General features: G+C 44.2%; 1 protein-coding gene across 1 annotated transcript in view; it reads left to right on the top strand.

The window, feature by feature from the left end:
* CAT (catalase) overlaps positions 763-16,938 on the top strand; it is a 36,325-nt gene continuing 20,149 nt past the window's right edge. The window contains exons 1-4 of the mRNA XM_005690077.3: positions 763-918; positions 14,004-14,175; positions 15,602-15,712; positions 16,759-16,889. Coding sequence (XP_005690134.1) covers positions 853-918; positions 14,004-14,175; positions 15,602-15,712; positions 16,759-16,889 — 480 coding nt within the window. The 5' untranslated portion in view covers positions 763-852. The remainder of the gene's footprint in view (positions 919-14,003; positions 14,176-15,601; positions 15,713-16,758; positions 16,890-16,938) is intronic.

Genomic DNA, 16,938 nt, shown 5'->3' with positions numbered 1-16,938 from the left:
TGTTGTGATAGTTTAAGGTGGACAGCAAAGAGATTCAGCCATACATACACACCTATCCATTTTCCCCCAGATTACAGGCCCATCTAGGCTGCCACATAACACTGAGCAGAGTTCCCTGGGCTATACAGCAGATCCTTGTTGGTTAACCATTTTTAAATGTATTCATGTCATTGTATAGCAGTGTATACATGTCATCTCTAATCTTTGACAAAGAAAAAATTATGCGACATTTGAGTGTGATCACTGGTCATACTTAAATATAGAACCAGTATTTGCATTTATTCCAAATTCCACCAATCCTTTCAGTTGTAAACAAAATTATTAACATTGGAGCATGACAAACCTTCATTTTGCACAGAGGAACTCAACCGTGGATTTCTTTTTCTCTGTTTTTTAAGAGCTGAGAGCATGTTACCAGAGTTCAAAGCCCCACCCAGCAGGGCCTAAGCATTCCCTCAAAAAAACTGGCAGACCACCAACCGCTACCTCCCAGGGCACCCTGAAGGATACTGATAAGCCGAGGAGACAGTCACATCCGGGTACGCGGGGGCCAAACCCAAATTAGTTAATCTGGAGTTTGGGGGTCGGAGGTGAGGAGGTGCCGTTCCTTTTCCCGTCTCTCTCCCCAGCCTCTCCTCTCCCCGAGTCCCTGCTCCTCAGCCCCGCCCCTATTTGGCTTCCAATCCCATTCCGCCTAGAGCTCAAGTGGCCAATCAGGTGGCGGCCCTGCCGAGGGGGCGGGATGGGGGGCGGAGCTGAGTGGCGGAGTCTGAAGTCGCCTATTTCAGCTGCGGCGCTGGAGACGCGTGAGCCGAGCCCACCTGCAAAGTTCTGCAGCGCCGCTCAGACACCATGGCGGACAACCGGGATCCAGCCAGCGACCAGATGAAACACTGGAAGGAGCAGAGGGCCGCGCAGGTACACCCTGCGCTCTCCCAGCCGGCCCTACGGTCCGCGTAGGAAGCTGGGTGTCCTCAAGTAACGGCCCCTGCTGCCCCAGCGCGGAGGTTCTGGGAAGGGAGGGCTGTACCATCGATCGCGGGGGGCCTAGGGGTGTGCGTGTGCTTCCTTTCCGTCTGGTTGGGCTGTTACATTCGCGGGCGGGAGGGGAGAGGTTTCTGGGCCCCGGGGGCAGCGGTCCTGCAGGATTTGTGGTAGGCTGCAGGTCGTGGGTGGTTGGCTTACAGTTTTGCGCCTTTGCCAGCTGGGACAGAGGTTGCAGTTTGAGGCAGCAGTGAAGGCTTATGGGGAAAGAGGCAGAGAGCTGCAGCTGCAAGAAAGGAAGTGACGGGGAAGCAGGAGCAGGCTCTAGCTTTGCCCTCGCTCAAACAATAACTACCAGCTTTCGTATTTGGGGTGGGGGGTGTCTTGGGGGCAGGAAACGTCTTTTATCATCTCCATGTCCCCAGCACTGAACATAAAGCATTGTTTGTGTGTTAGTTGCTCAGTCGTGTCCGACTCTCTGTAACCCCATGAACTGTAGCCCACAGACAGACTGCTCTGTCCATGGAATTATCCAGGCAAGAATGCTGGAGTGGGTTGCCATTCCCTTCTCCAGGGGATCTTCCCGACCCAGGGATGGAACCCAGGTCTCCCGTGTTGCAGGCAGATTCTTTACCATCTGGGCCACCAGGGAAGCGCACATACAGCATTAAACAGCTAAATAAAAAGATTTGTATACCCATGATTTCTTTTGCACTTAAAAACATCGTCTAGCATTTTAGAGCTAAAAGTGACCTTAGTGATTAATTAATGCATTTATTTACACCAATGCTTTGAGTGCCAGCATGTGCTAGGCACAGCGCTGGGGCAAGTGGAGCAAATTCCAGTGAGGCCGAAGTCAAGTTTGGGAGACAAGACAGGTGAATAGATGGTTACCTTCCAACGTGGCCAGGGCGCTGATATAGGTTATCTGCTGAGTGTAAAGGGAGTGACTGACCTGGTTGGCAGGCTTCTCAAAGCAGGTGACATCTGAACAAGAGCTTTACAGCTGAGTAGGAATTCAGCCCTGTAGTGGTTGGCCAGTCATTCCTGGCCTGTACCCCTAGGATGCAGAGTGTTAAAGGGCATCTGTGAGCAGGTTGAGTGGGATGGGAGCACTTCTGTTTTGAGTCTTCTTTTGTCAAATTGGCCTAGAGAGTCTTCGGGACTTGCCCAGTTCCCATGGTGGCTGGTTAATGGCAGAGAGGACTAGAGTCATGCTTTCCTCATCTTTGCTCTTTCTTCTTTTTAAAATTCATTTTTAATTGGAGGTTAATTGCTTTACGATATTGTGTTGGTTTCTACCATACATCAACATGAATCAGCCATAGGTAAGCATATGTCCCTTCCCTCCTGAACTTCCCTCCCACCTCATGCCACCTGTCTAGGTAGTGACAGGGTACCCGTTTAGTGCTCTTCCTTAAGACCGGGTTAGTGTTCATGAGCTAGGATTAATGCTGAGTGCTCATGGGTTACCTTATAGTTCCCTGTTTGTGAGAAGGCTACCATTCTCTTTAGAGGGCCTGGAAAATCTCTTTTCTCATTTTGTTCCTTATTATGTGCTACTAGGGTATTTGGCTTTTCATGAGTTCTTAGGCAAAGTGAACCAGAGAGACTTAGCGTCTTATCAGTTAAGGACAAGTGGCTAGTCAGTGGCAGAGTCAAGATTAGACTCTGCTTCCTAGAGCCAGGACTCTCTGTATGCCCAGTGGTTGCTGCATCTTGGTTCACACAGAGGCTTTCATGAATCCTCGGTGAATTGGAAAAAATATGGGCAAGTGAGTTTCGCATAAAACAAAATTCATTTTTTTGGAAGGGCTCCGTTGAGACTAGCTTGCCTTGTCACTGTTTGGGAGAATCATTAACTGTTGTTAAATCATTAAGATCTTGCTGGTGACTTGCCCTACATGGTCACCCATGTGAGAAACAGCTGGCCTGCAACACGCGTCTATAATCTGGGGACCCCTAGTTGAAATACTTCCGTCTCCTCTGCCCATGCATCTCAGTGCGCTGTTTACATTGTCCTGATTGGCAGGCACATTGGTGTCTTGTTTCTCCTGACTTGAGCTGCTCTGAGTGAAAGCTGCGTATTTTTATAGGAGGCTGCCCACTTCCCAAAGGAATTTTGCATCTGTCCATACCCTTTGTAATTTCCTAGTGCTTTCTTTGGAAAATTTTTAAACATTCAGAAAAGTGAGAAAAATTGTGTAGTATATGCCTATATACCCACCACATTTTAAAAAATTTCTTTTAACATGTTATTCCATATCTGTCTGTCCCTTCATTCATCCCTTAACCTGTGTTTTGGAGGGGCACTTCAGAGTATGTTGTAGACGTCAGTAGACTTGATGCAAATTACCAGAATTCATTGTTTAATTCATGTTTTTAAGGCAAAATTTATATACAAAAATATACAAATATGAAGTGTACCAATCTGTGCTTTTTGATAAATATAAACACCTGTGAATCCGGTTCTTTTATCAAGATGTAGAAGATTCTCATCACCCTGGAATGTTCCCTCGTGCCATTTCCCATCTTTCCCTGCTTCTCCTGCAGTTCTGCTCCAGGCAACCACTGATGAGTTTGCTTTTTAACCGTTGATTTAGGAACTTTTTGTGTAACGCTGCTTTCATTCAGCAAATATGTTTTAAGATTTTTAAAAAATGTTTTAGGATTCGTTCCTGTCATTGCATGTATTGCTGAGTACTAGTACTGCTGCTGATTAGAGCACCATTGTCTGCTTAGAGCACCGTGTGCTTATCCTGTTGTTGGGCACCTGGACTATTCCCAGTGTGTGGCTGTTATGAATTAACTTTCTATAAACGGTCTTATATAAGTCTTTTTGTGCACATATACTTTTATTTCTCTTAAAAAATACCTGTGAATAGAATTGCCAAGTAAGTGAGTAAGGCAAGTGAATGTCTTATGAGAAATTCCTAAGCCTTCTTCTGATGTGGTTTACCATTTTACACTTCTGTCTACAGTGTTTGAGAGTTACATTGGTCCACATCCTGCCATCCTTTGGGATTGTCATTCTTTTAAGTTTAGCCTTTCTGGTGAATAAGAAGTGATATTTGCCTTGCTCTGATGACCAGTGATGCATCTTTTCATGTGCCTATTTGACCTCTGGTATACAATATTTCTTCCCTGGTGGCTCAGATGCTAAAGAATCTGCCCGCAATGCAGGAGACCTGGGTTTGATCCCTGGGTCAGGAAGATCCCCTGGAGGCGGAAAGGGCAACCCACTCCAGTATTGTTGCCTGGAGAATTCATGGACAGAGGAGTCTAGTGGGCTGCAGTCCATGGGATCAGAAAGAGTCAGACATGACTGACTAACACACACATATGTATTTCTTTACTGGATTTGTTCAAATTTTTTGTCCTTTAAAACATTGGATTGTTTGTTTTACTATCCTTGATTCATAGCCCATGTTTTAAGTACAGTCACGCATGGGCTACATGCTGTAATAATACATCCCAAAGTGTATAATGGCATAAACCTGTAAGAAGTTTATTTCTCTCTTACGTGATTAGCCAAAATGGTTTGAGGTTGCAGAAGGAGGTAGCGAGTCCTCGGCAGCCCACAGTTCCCCAAGGCTGCAGGCTGAAGGAGGCTGCTCCTGTGGCAACGCGTGGTTTCTTAATGTTGCCCTCCACAGCACTGTCTGGTCACAGACGATTAAGAGCGTGGAGGAGAGTATGGGGGAGGTTTAGATGCCAGGCTGGAAGTGGTGTATGTCACTTCTGCCTGCATTCCTTTGTCTAAAACCCTGTCACATGGCTGCACCCGCTGTGAGCGAGGCTGGGTGACAGCTGCCAACCCTTCTACACTGTGTCCAAACATACTTTCCATGTGTGACAATCTCTCTAGCCATTTTCTTCCGATGTGCTGATGGGCAAACAGGCATAATCTCTTTCAAAAGGGATGTTGGACTTTTAAAATATTCTTTCTGTTAGGAATGTATGACAGTAAAGTGTAGTATTTTTTTTTTTTCAAATCTTCATTTGCTTGGCAAGTGCTTTTTTAAAAAATAAGTGGGCAGTTCTGCATCAGTATCTTGCCTTCCACCACCCACTTTGTTTATATTTGTTCTGGACTGTGAACGCTTTAAGTTGTGGAACTTCTGCTGGATGGCACCCTGCCATCTCCTCCCTCAAAAACCGGATGCTGAACGTTGTGCTGGGTGTCTCCTCCTTTGGAACCGAGATCAGCCAGCATGAAAACAATTTATGGGGCGTCTCTCCTTGTGGGCATATTTCATTGCTGACAAGTGAATTGGGACCAGGCGAGTGACAAATCAAATACGTTCATAGGTATGACTTGGATCTTCTTAAAAATCTTTATTTTTCTTTCTCTCAAAGTAGGTTTAGGGAAGGGAGGTGGTTCTCCAGGTTATTTCCAGTCCTTCTGAATGGAACTTGATGGAAACTTTGTTTATTGCTTAGAATGCCATTGGCTCTTCCTATGGGAAACTTAAGGTAATTAGTAGCCTCTGATCCCTTAAAAACTGGAGAATTTGAGCTTTTCGAGCCTTTCCTTTTTAAACAGTTCATTATTACTTGGAAGAGAAGTTGGATTTTAGACCATGCATTCCTATCAATGAGTCCCAAGACAGAACCTTTGAGGGTTTATGTATTTTTTAGGGTAAACTTGGTAATAGCTGCACTGACGTAACATTGCCGACATTCAGGGGGCTGGAGAAGAGGTGACTGAATGACTTCTTGTGCACGTGTGTTTGCATTTCTTGTGGAAACCACCTTTTTTGTTCATTTTCTTTCTAGTACTGTGACTGCTGTAGTTTCTACTGCTAAGAGTAAAGGAATCTTTTACTTAGGGGATCAGTCATCCTTCATTTTTTGAGCCTTTCTCTCCTCTTACTCCCTACTTTTTTTTCTTTGAAAAGTTAAAGGACTAGTGCAATTCTCAGTGCTGTCAGACTTATTTAGTAAAGTCATTTTCAAAGCAGAGAAAACCTCTTTTTCAGTAGCCATTCCATGTATTTTCAAGGCTTTATTCTCGGTAGGATTATTCTATTTGCTGAAAACCAGTAGCAGTGTATTTTGACCATATCTGGAAATATAGAGAACTCACCAAGAAGAAAAGAAAAAAAATGTGAGCAGCTACTGGGACATGTTTCCTCTTGTACAAAATAATACAAAAGAAACTTGCTTGAAAAGCAGACATTTCCCATTAGGGTAAGGGAGGAGCTGTGTTCAGTCAGTCTGTGCTTAACGGTCCAACCATGTGACCTTGAAGTCTGACATTTATCTTCCTTGTAAAAGGCAACTTTTTTTTTTTCCCTAGAATAAAAACTGTCCACTAGAATCTAAAAATAAATGATAAAAATGAACTTATTTATAAAACAGAAATAGACTCACAGACATAGAAAGCAAATTTATGGTTAACAAAGGGGAAAGTGGTGGGGCAGGGATAAATTGGGAATTTGGAATTACATATGCACACTACTAGAAATAAAACAGATAACCATCAAGAACCTACCGTACAGCACAAAGGAACTATACACAATATCTTGTAATAATGATTAGTGGGAAGGAACCTAAAATATCTATCTGGATCACTTTGCTGTATACCTGAAACTAACACTGTAAATCAGCTGTGTTTCAATAAATTTTGTTTCAAAAAAAAAACAGCTGATAGAGCTCATCCAGACCTACTTAAAAAAAAAAAGTGATTACTGATAAAGTTGGATTAATATCTGCAAAAAAGAACAAAAAAACTACCCACTAGTTGTCTTCCCTGGGATCCTTGGAATCATTTTTAGTTTTCTTCAGGCATTTGCTCCCACTGCCCTCACAGGGTTCACTTTGACGTCAACGGCCTTGTTTGCGAAAGTCGCTCAGTCTTGTCTGACTCTCTGGGACGCCATGGTCTGTCTATGGAATTCTCCAGGCAAGAATACTGGAGTGGGCTGCCATTCCCTTCTCCAGGGGATCTTCCTAAGCCAAGGATCGAACCCAGGTCTCCTGCATTGCAGGCAGAGTCGTTACCACCTGAGCCACCAGGGAAGGGGAGTTCTTCGCTTGCCTGTGAGATCTTATTGTTCCTTTCCCCGTGCACTGCTGTCAGGCTAAGGCCATATTCCGTAGCAGTTAGCGCAGTGTTGAGAGGCCTGTTGTCACTCTCGCTGACTCTTTAGTATACTTTGTTCAGTACCAACAGGGCCCGTTTAGTTCTTAATGAAGAACACATTTTGATTTTTTCTTCCATTTATTGGATTTCATTTTTTCCCATTATATATTATTCAATTTTTTATTGAATGGCACTTCTAGAGGTGGATGGCATAGACTAACTTAGACAGTGAGTAAAGTAGGACAAGAATTCATTCTTGCCTCTTGCCCTTAGAATGACCGACAGCTCTTGACTTATACTGAGGCACCTGGTGGCTTAATCATAAAGTCAGCTTACAAGATGAAGCATATCCTGGTGATGAAGTTGCCACTTGGAGCCCAGAAAGCATAGTTTTTTAGACTTTAAGGCAGTCAGAAACGTTTCCCAGTGTTGTCTGTTCACTGATTTTTGTGCTAGAGAACCCCCTTAGTGTGATGTGGTATTGAGGTGAGTCACTCTAATGCTTCCGATGTTTTAAGACAAAAAAAAGCACATCCTATTGAATTCAGAATTTAGGAGTAAATCACTTGCATGGAAGTTAGGATTCTCCATGTTTTCTAGTGACAATAAGCCCTCTCTGGGCAGGAGCCTGTGGCTCAGTAAAAAATCTGCCTGCAATGCAGGAGACATGGGTTTGACCCGTGGGTTGGGAGGATCCCCTGGAGAAGGGAACGGCAGCCCACTCCAGTGTTCTTGGAAAATCCCATGAGCAGCCTGATGGGCTGCAGTCTGCAGGGTTGCAAGAGTCGGAGACGACTTAGTGACTAAATCACCACCGGGAAGAAGCGTTAATCACCTGGTCTGTTGTATATTTTGAGTACAGTGCTGAACTTGCCTGTCCTTTGTCTTGACCGAATGTTGATGTAGGAAGAGTATTGAACACAGAGCCTGCCCAGGCTAACCACTCACGCATGGTGCAGCCCTTTATTTCTGTCCCTTGTTTCAACTTCTCCCTGACTTCTTTTCTTCGACATTGCTCTTTGATTCTTCATGGAAAAACAAAAAAACAAAAACAACCCACACTTTATATTGTAGAAAATTTCAAACCAGAGCTGAACAGAAAAGATGGTATAATGAAGCTCCAAGCTTTTGTCTGTCAGCTTCAATAATGAATCTTTGTCCCACCGACTCTCCCCCCTAACGAACTCCCCTGCAGAACAGCAGTTCATGTGAGTTGCCACGACTTGCTGGGGGAATTAGGCATGTCTTGTGTGGCTCCACTGGGAGAGGACTCTTGGAAGCTTCTGCTGGTTTCCTTTGACTTAAGGAGCCTCTTCTTGCTTATATTGCTTTGTATCTAAATGCTGTAATAAATGATGGCCGGAGGATGGCTAGATGCTGAGCTCTGTGAGTTCTAGAGAATCACCCGGGGGAGGTCTTGAGAATCCCTGACATTGTCTGTCTGTCTCTTTTTTTTTTTTTTAACACTTTGTTCAAATCTAGATGCAGATAAGGTTCACACATGGCATTGATTGATATGTCTCTTAAGTCCATCTGTCTCTTCCTTAGGGTGGTTTTAAATGAAGTTTACAGTGATTTAGTAACCAGCGAGGGGTCAGGCTTTACAGTCAAACAGGGTTCAACTTGAGGCTTGACTGCTGGGCAGATTACCTCACCTCCTTCCCCTTTCAGTTCCCATATTGAAAATGGGATAACAGTTCTCCTTACTTTGCAGTATTGCTGTGAGAATTAATTTATATAAAACGTGTGTAAACCAACACATGTCAGTTGCCCAGCCTGTAGAATATGTGCCGGAGATGTAAGCTGTGCTTCTCTGAGAGGCGCTATATATGCTTTTGGGTCCTTGAGCCAGTCTGCTTGTGTTCAGACTCTGCTTCTGGCCCATTTTAGGTGGATAGCCTTGAGCCGGTTGTATAACTTCTCCATGCCTCAGTTTCCTCTTCTGTATGGTGGAGATTATCACAGTCTTTACCTTGGAGAGGTGGACTAAATGTGATAACCTGAGTAGAGAGTAGAACAGTGCCCGCAGAGCAAGCTGATATTTGTTGTTCTGAAGCTTGAGTGTGTCTAATAAGGCCTTTCACACCTAAACAGAGAGAGGCAAAGAAAGAATCAGTGGGATGACAGGAGATGCCTGCATCATCTTCATTATAAGCTGAGGCTTAACTGGAGAATGTGGCTTAGGAGTTTTGGCAAAGAGGGCCTGCTGAGACTGTTTCCCTGATTTGAATTTATTTACGCCTTGTGTTTAGGCAACTCTGGAGACTGCCAGAGGAGTAGATGCTGCTGTGGCCACTGGCTTCCAAAGGGAAGAGCGTGGGGCCCTTGTAGGCCTGGGTCCCTTTCCCAAACTGCCCCACAAGGGGATATTTCCCCGCTTCCTTGCATCAGGGCAGGAGGCCTGGAACCCCACCCCACTGTCATTCCAACTCCCCCGACTCGAGGACCAAGGAAACCTGAGGACCGAGGCTGTCTTTGGTTTTCTGAACGGGGTGTGTTGTAGGCACTGATTTGCTAGAAAATGATAGGTATATTCTATACTGATCTCTGAGAATATAAAGCTGACATTATGACTCTATTGGGATTGAAAGCTGGGGACAGTTTGTATGACCCCTCTTTTTCAGTTTAGAAAAAGAAGCCTACCATAGCGAGTTCTTGGAAATTCTGTGAGCAGAGGGCACTTACCAGTGGCAACTATGTTGACAAAATATTTCACCAGAGAAAGCCATCTTGACCGCTCCCAGGAAAATTTCTTCATCCCTGTCTTAGTTTGAGCCAAAACATACAAACAGCAAAGCCAAAGTGGAATTTTACTTTAATCTCAAACCTCTCTTTCTAATCATGGTGCGAGCCTTTAAACCAGGCCAAAGTACTTGTTGTCAATTGCTGCAGCAGTTTTTATGACAAGGTTGTTTAATGGGTTTTCATCAGAGTTTGAAATTACAGGACTTCCCTGGTGGTCCAGTGGTTAGGAATCCACCTGCCAAGACAGGGGACGTGGCTTCCATCCCTCATCCGGGAAGATTCTACTAGAGGCGAATAAGCCTGTGTGCTGCAACTCCTGAAGTCTGAACGCCGAGACCTTTCTCTGCACCTAGAGATGCCAAAGCAATGAGAAGCCTGCGTACCACAACTAGAGAGTAGTCCCCACTCGCCACAACTAGAGAAAGGCCCTGCACAGCATTGAAAACCCAGCATCATCTAAAATAAAAATAAATAAAAAATTAAAAAAGAAAAAGAATTGGAAGCTATAAGTTGAGATATTTCCCTTTCGTTTTTTGGAGGGAAGGTACAGGGAGAGACATGGGCTATTGTTACCTCTTCCTCCTTTTTAGAAATAATCTTTCTTGGCAATTTCATATCAGTCCATAGTTTAATTCATTCCCTTGTTGAATCCTCAGCCTTGGTTGTGCACTTGTGGCAGGGCTCTAGATGCGGAAAGAGTATACTGTCTCGAGAGAAAAAACCATAGAGCATTAAGGCAATGAGATTATCTGTTCTGTGGGGCACAGGAAGATGCCCTTGGCCCAGCTTGTGGGGCGGCATGGCTGGGGCAGGAAGAGTGGTCCAGGAGAAGCATGTATGATTGTCATGAGGAATTGGCAGCCAGAAAGATGTTAAACACATTAACAGGCAACTGATGCAGCTTTCCCAGAGCGGGAGCTCTTAGAATTATCTATCAACAGAAGAGCTCTTCTGTCCGTAAAAAAGTTCTAGTTCTAAAGTGATCTTGCACTGAGTTAAAACAGGCCCTTCCCTGGCAGTCCAATGGTTAATGCTTCCAATGCAGGGGGCACAGGTTCAGTCCCTGTTGGGGAACTGAGATGCCACATCTCACGTGGAGTGGCCAAAAAATTTAAAAAACAAAAACCCTGTAACCAGCAAGTTGGCAGACATATCTTTGCCCTTCCATACTTTTCTGTGTGCTGCCACACAGAAATCTGCGTGAAGTTATTAAATACTCTGAGCATGTGGCATCGACCACTAAACAAGCAATGATATTCCTCTCACTGGTTGTTGAGAGGCTTGAATGAAGATAGCTAGGGAAAAAAGCCTTGCATATGGCAAGTGCTCGAGAAGTGGTAGTTACAAAGGGAAATGAGACACTAGGTACAGTCCCATCGGCTGTACTGATTCTGTGTTTGTCCTTTCTGATTAGCTTTGGACCCGTGGTTACCACCCTCCATCATATCCCTAGAGAAAGCCCAGAGCTTGCGTCACGGGATCTTGTTTCTTTTGTTTGATGCTGGTGAATAACAGGGGCACGGGCTCTGGGGTGTGGTTATATTCTTCTGGTTTTACTGGCACTCACTGTCCTCAGGAGGCCTCTGTCTACCCTCCTCCGAGTGGGCAGACCTCTACCCTTGTGTGTGCAGGTCACAGGGATACATCCTGCCAGGCTCTGTGGTCTGTGGGGACCGGGAGGACAGGGACCACAGCTGGTGAATGAGTGACTTGAAATGAGTCACCTGAGGGGCCCTAATGCTAAATCCACTCCCCCACCGCCCCACTCCTGCCATCCAGCCTGCAGAGGGTCCGCCTTGAGGCTATTGAACGAATGAGACCCAGGTGCACTGTGGCTGCTTCTTACGTCCTTGACCAACAGACAAGTCCCCACTTATTTTTCCCTCCTGCCCTGTCTTTCCCGGCCTCTGGCTGAAGTCCGCTGACCTGTTGCTCTCATCACCACTGCCAGACGGTTGCTGCCTCTGCCGTTGGTAGGCTTTTCATTTTTTTCTCTCTTCTTCCTCTACCACTCCCCTCCCCTGTCATCACCTCGGGCTTTCTCAGCACGTGCAGGGAGTGGCTTCACCTGACTGTACTCGTCTAAACAGGTACTGTCTTCCAGGTCTTGCTGTTCTGGGACATATTTGTCATTGCTTGTAGCCCAGGAGGGCTGGTTTTCACTGCTTTCTACTTTAAGTTCAGTTCAGTTCAGTTCAGTCACTCAGTCATGTCCAACTCTTTGTGGCCCCACAGACTGCAGCACACCAGGCTTCCCTGTCCATCACCAACTCCCAGAGCTTGCTCAAACTCAGGTCCATCTGTTCGGTGATGCCATCCAACCATCTCATCCTGTCTTCCCCTTCTCCTCCTGCCTTCAGTCTTTCCTAGCATCAGGTTCAAAATTATTCGAAATGTTTGAGAATGCTGGAAGTTTGATTTAAACAAAAATGAAAACAAACTGTATCTATTCTGGGGTTAATTGCAATGCTCACTGCATGGAACTGGCTTTTTTTCAGAAATGACTTTAAAATTTTTGCTTTTGATGGTCCATTTCCCAGCTCCACCTTCACTTACTTTATTTAGTAAAGCTTCATTGCGTTAACTGTTAATTCTCACCATCTCAGTGAATATACCGTGTCATTCTTTTCATCTAGTGAATACTCTCTTTGTTTAAATTCAGTATCTCTTACTTGATGTTACCCTAAGCACCGCCTGAAGTCAGGGGTCTTTTCCTCCCTGGTCCTTGACCATGACCTCCATTCTGTTTTGCTGACTGTTGAACCTTTTCCTGCCACACTTGTTTTAAAAACAAATTGCATATCCATTGGCTGGGAAAGGTGTTAAAAGAGAGGACAGTTGATCTGTTAGACCAGGAAACTAGAAGAGATGCTGAATGTTACTGACCTACAAACCCACGTTTCATTTCTCGGGGGATGGATGTCACGGAGGAGATTCCTACATTGGGTGGGCAGGAGGCCCGGTGATGGCACCATTCCAGCATTGCCGCACTAAGATTCCATGATTCATTGTCACGAGGCGAGACCATCTCATTCTTTAGTCCTTCAGCTCGCTCATCTCCTCATCCAGCTGGCTCTGCATCTGCCTCCTCTGGGCGTAGTTTTCGTTTTTGGCTTTATCACCCTGACCTGGTCCTGAGGAGGAGCCTTGTGATGTGGTCTCGTTAATTTCTCAGCCTTCCTTTATTAGGGATGCAAAGATGGAAATGACCCTCTGACCTGTTTACCGTTCCTTTCACCAAGCTTGGTGTTCTCTCACATTCTTTTTTCCTTTATGGGAAGTACCCCACCACCACCACTGGCCCCCCTCCCCTGCCATTTTTATTTTTTTTGCACATGAAAAGTTTATTAACTTGCTGGTAGCCAGGGGAGGGCTGGGGAACGTCATGGGAGAGGCAGTTGGCTGCTGTCAAAAGCAGAATGTGACCACAGAGCAAGATGAAGCTGCCCGGGATCACATGAGACTTAAAAATGCTGCTCCCATCCTAGAGAAGAGACAGCTGAAGGGCTCCTAATATAATAGAAATGGGAAAAATGGGTGGATCTAATTTTTAATTACAGTAAAACAACCTATCTCATCTCATAGACATTTGGCATCTTTAGAAAATTAATACTGTAATCCATCTTACCAGTAACTGTTTATTTTCGGTGATGACAAAAGCCAGTGACTTCTTTTGGAATTGAGAGGAGATGCTGCAGATGGCTGGTACCTTGCAGGAAGCATACTGCACTGTACAGGGTGATTCGCCTTGACATGTCTGGTGGTCAGGAAGTATTTGGAAAATCTGCGTAAAGCATGTGGAGGCATAGCTTCCCTGGGGACCATCTCTCATTATGAGTTTGGACATTCAGTGTTAAACACATATGATATATAATCCCTTTTAGGGGAATCTCTACCTGAGGTTTCCTGTGTGGAGCCTGGTGGCTGTACCTGGAACAGAGGGGGAGCAGGTTGGTGAGTTATCTAGATATCGTCCTGCTTTGCATTTCTTAGGATTTCTGTGACCCAATTATAAATTTCAGGCAACTGCATGTTTTGTAACATTTCAGTACTTTTCACACGGGAAATTTAAAAAGAGTTTGAGTAGCAGATGTAAAAGTGCAAAACGATGTGCCCTGTGACAGTGGAAATTGAGGGTGTGATGGTATTGACTCTCTTGCACTCCTTTCCTCTCCTGTTCACTTAGAAACCTGATGTCCTGACCACTGGAGCCGGTAATCCAGTAGGAGACAAACTCAATGTTCTGACGGTAGGGCCCCGAGGGCCCCTTCTCGTCCAGGATGTGGTTTTCACTGATGAAATGGCTCACTTTGACCGGGAGAGAATTCCTGAGAGAGTCGTGCATGCCAAAGGAGCAGGTGAGAGCTGTGTTCATTTGCTGGGAAAGGACTGTTTCATAACACCTGGGTTAAAAATTACTTCTCAAAGGATCAGGGTTCCTTTAAGAGAAGTGCCAAATTTCCATTCCTTGGAGAAAGGCAAAAATGTCCATCAATAGAGGAGTCAGTAATTAAATGATGGTTATTTCCCTGGATTGAACCTTCCATGTAAAATACTTTATTTTGCTAAAAATAAAAGTAATCTTCCTTTTATTCCATTATGCATCTTAGTAAAGAATGAAAAATATGGAAATACAGACATAGACATACTGTAATTATAACTGGATTAAGGTGGTGCACTTAACTGGATAAATACTGGAATTAACTGTGCAAAGTCAATGTGCTGTAGTGATTTTGCAGTGATTTTTCCTTTTTGTCCAAAACTTCTGTAAAACTTTTATTTTGCTTTTATTACAGAAACAGAAGATGTAGATGGTATTTAAAAGAAAGCTAAAAACTCAAAAGGAGGGACTTCCCTGCAGTCCAGTAATTAGGACTCCAAGCTCCAATGCAGGAGGTCTGGGTTCTGTCCCTAGTTGGGGAGCCAAGATCTCACAGGCTGCATGGCACAGCCAATAAATAAATAAATTACTTAAATATTGTGAATCTTAAAGAAAAAAAAACTCAATAGGAAAAAGAAAGCTTGATAGAAAGGAAGAAGTTTTGTTGGACTCCCATTTCAGTTCAGTTCAGTTCAGTCGCTCAGTCGTATCCGACTCTCTGCGACCCCATAAATCACAGCATGCCAGGCCTCCCTGTCCATCACCAACTCCTGGAGTTCACCCAGACTCATGTGCATCGAGTTGGTGATGCCATCCAGCCATCTCATCCTCTGTCGTCCCCTTCTCCTCCTGCCCCCAGTCCCTCCCAGCATCAGGGTCTTTTCCAGTGAGTCAACTCTTCGCGTGAGGTGGCCAAAGTATTGGACTTCCCAGTTTCTTTATTTCCTGTTCTATCTTCTCCAGCTTTTTTTTCTGGGGCTTTTCTGTCATGCCTTTGATATGCTGTTCAGGTTGCTGTTTGGCTCTGTGGCGAGCTTCCTAAGTGCTCAGCCTTTCCGTGTGTTTTCTCCTCCTCTCTCCCCTGTTCTTTCTCTCCTAGATCCTGCTTGTACCTGAAGGGCCTCTCAGACCCTTTGTTCTCCTGGCAACCCTGACTAGTTCCTTCTGGCTCCACTCCTCTTTGGCTCCGGCTCTGTAGCTCTCAGCTTAGCCCTGAGTGACGCAGGGCTTTGCATTTTGCTCTCATCATTTTATGTTGGGTTATCTCCCCTTCTCCCATCATTGGAAGCTCCCAGAAGGCCAGTGCTAAATCACCGGTTTCTCTTGTCACCCAGATACCTGTTGCTGGCCTGTTGACCTGAGTGATAGTCTTGTGATGCCAATTTCTGTGTCTTTCTCTTTAGGGGCTTTTGGCTACTTTGAGGTCACACATGACATTACCAGATACTCCAAGGCGAAGGTGTTTGAGCATATTGGAAAGAGGACGCCCATTGCAGTTCGCTTCTCCACTGTTGGTAAGTTGGTCTATTTGCATTACTGGTGTTGCTTGACTCAACCCTGTATTTTATCTAAGGCATTTATAGCTTAGTTTCCAGAAAAAACTTACCAGACAATAGGAAACAAGCCCTTCTCCAAAGTATAGCAACATTTTACAGTAGAAAAAATATTTTAAGACATGTAGAAAGTTACTTATAATTCTGTTTATTGAGAGATCTTAGGAAATCATGCTTATGCAGAGCTCACGCCTGCAACTCTGTGACATTTGGAGAGAGTGTTTCCAATGAGTGGTTGCCTCAAACGGATCATGAAGTGGTAGTCTTGCTCCACAGCCATGAGAACAACTGCCCTTTATTGAGGGTTAATTCTGTGCCATCCGTGGTTAGTGTTGTACTGATCCTGCTTATAATCTGTAGATAGATTAATGCTTTGCATGGTGGGATTATTTCTGTTTCTGAGAGGGTGATTTTTCTCATGTTACAGAGCTAGTCAGAGTTAGAGCTATCAAATTGCATCTCAGCATACCACAGTGCCTGATTAATTCTGCCTCTGCATGAGTCTGTGTTTGTGCATTTTTATAATTTTGTGAAATGCAAAAGGAAATGAAATTAAGAATAAAAATTTCCGTCTTGACTCATTTTCTTAATATTAACCTCATAATTTTGACTACTTGTTTATTCTCTGTTCACTGCCGTAATCTTCATAATTATTCTCTTCCCTTATTTTACTTTAATTTTTAATTACCTGTTTGAACAAAGCTATCGTCCCTTATTTTAATTTAAATTTTAATTACCTGTTTGAACAAAGCTATCTTGTTACAGTAAATGGATAATATTTTCAGCTGTTATTATATATACTTTCTTATTTCTCTCAGCTAATTTCTTTGTTTACTTTTTCAGTCTAAATTAGCTGGTGGGTAGTAGAAATAATAACCCAGGCACTTAAATACCTAATATACTTCTAGAAGTTGGGAAGGGTAGATCCCAGTGTTTTTATGACTTGAGGCTTCCTGGATGCAGAGTACTGTAGTAGAGGCTTCATTTTCCCCACTTGAATCTTCTAGCTGGAGAATCAGGCTCAGCTGACACAGTGCGTGACCCTCGTGGCTTTGCAGTGAAATTTTACACAGAAGATGGTAATTGGGATCTTGTTGGAAATAACACCCCCATTTTCTTCATCAGGGATGCTCTACTGGTAGGTGATGAATTATTTCACACTCTGCAGATATTTGTTGATTTAAATT

The sequence above is a fragment of the Capra hircus genome, chromosome 15 (assembly GCF_001704415.2).
Source record: "Capra hircus breed San Clemente chromosome 15, ASM170441v1, whole genome shotgun sequence".
NCBI lineage: Eukaryota > Metazoa > Chordata > Mammalia > Artiodactyla > Bovidae > Capra > Capra hircus.
The sequence above is the reverse complement of the archived record's forward strand: the minus strand, read 5'-3'. Positions and strand labels throughout refer to the sequence as shown.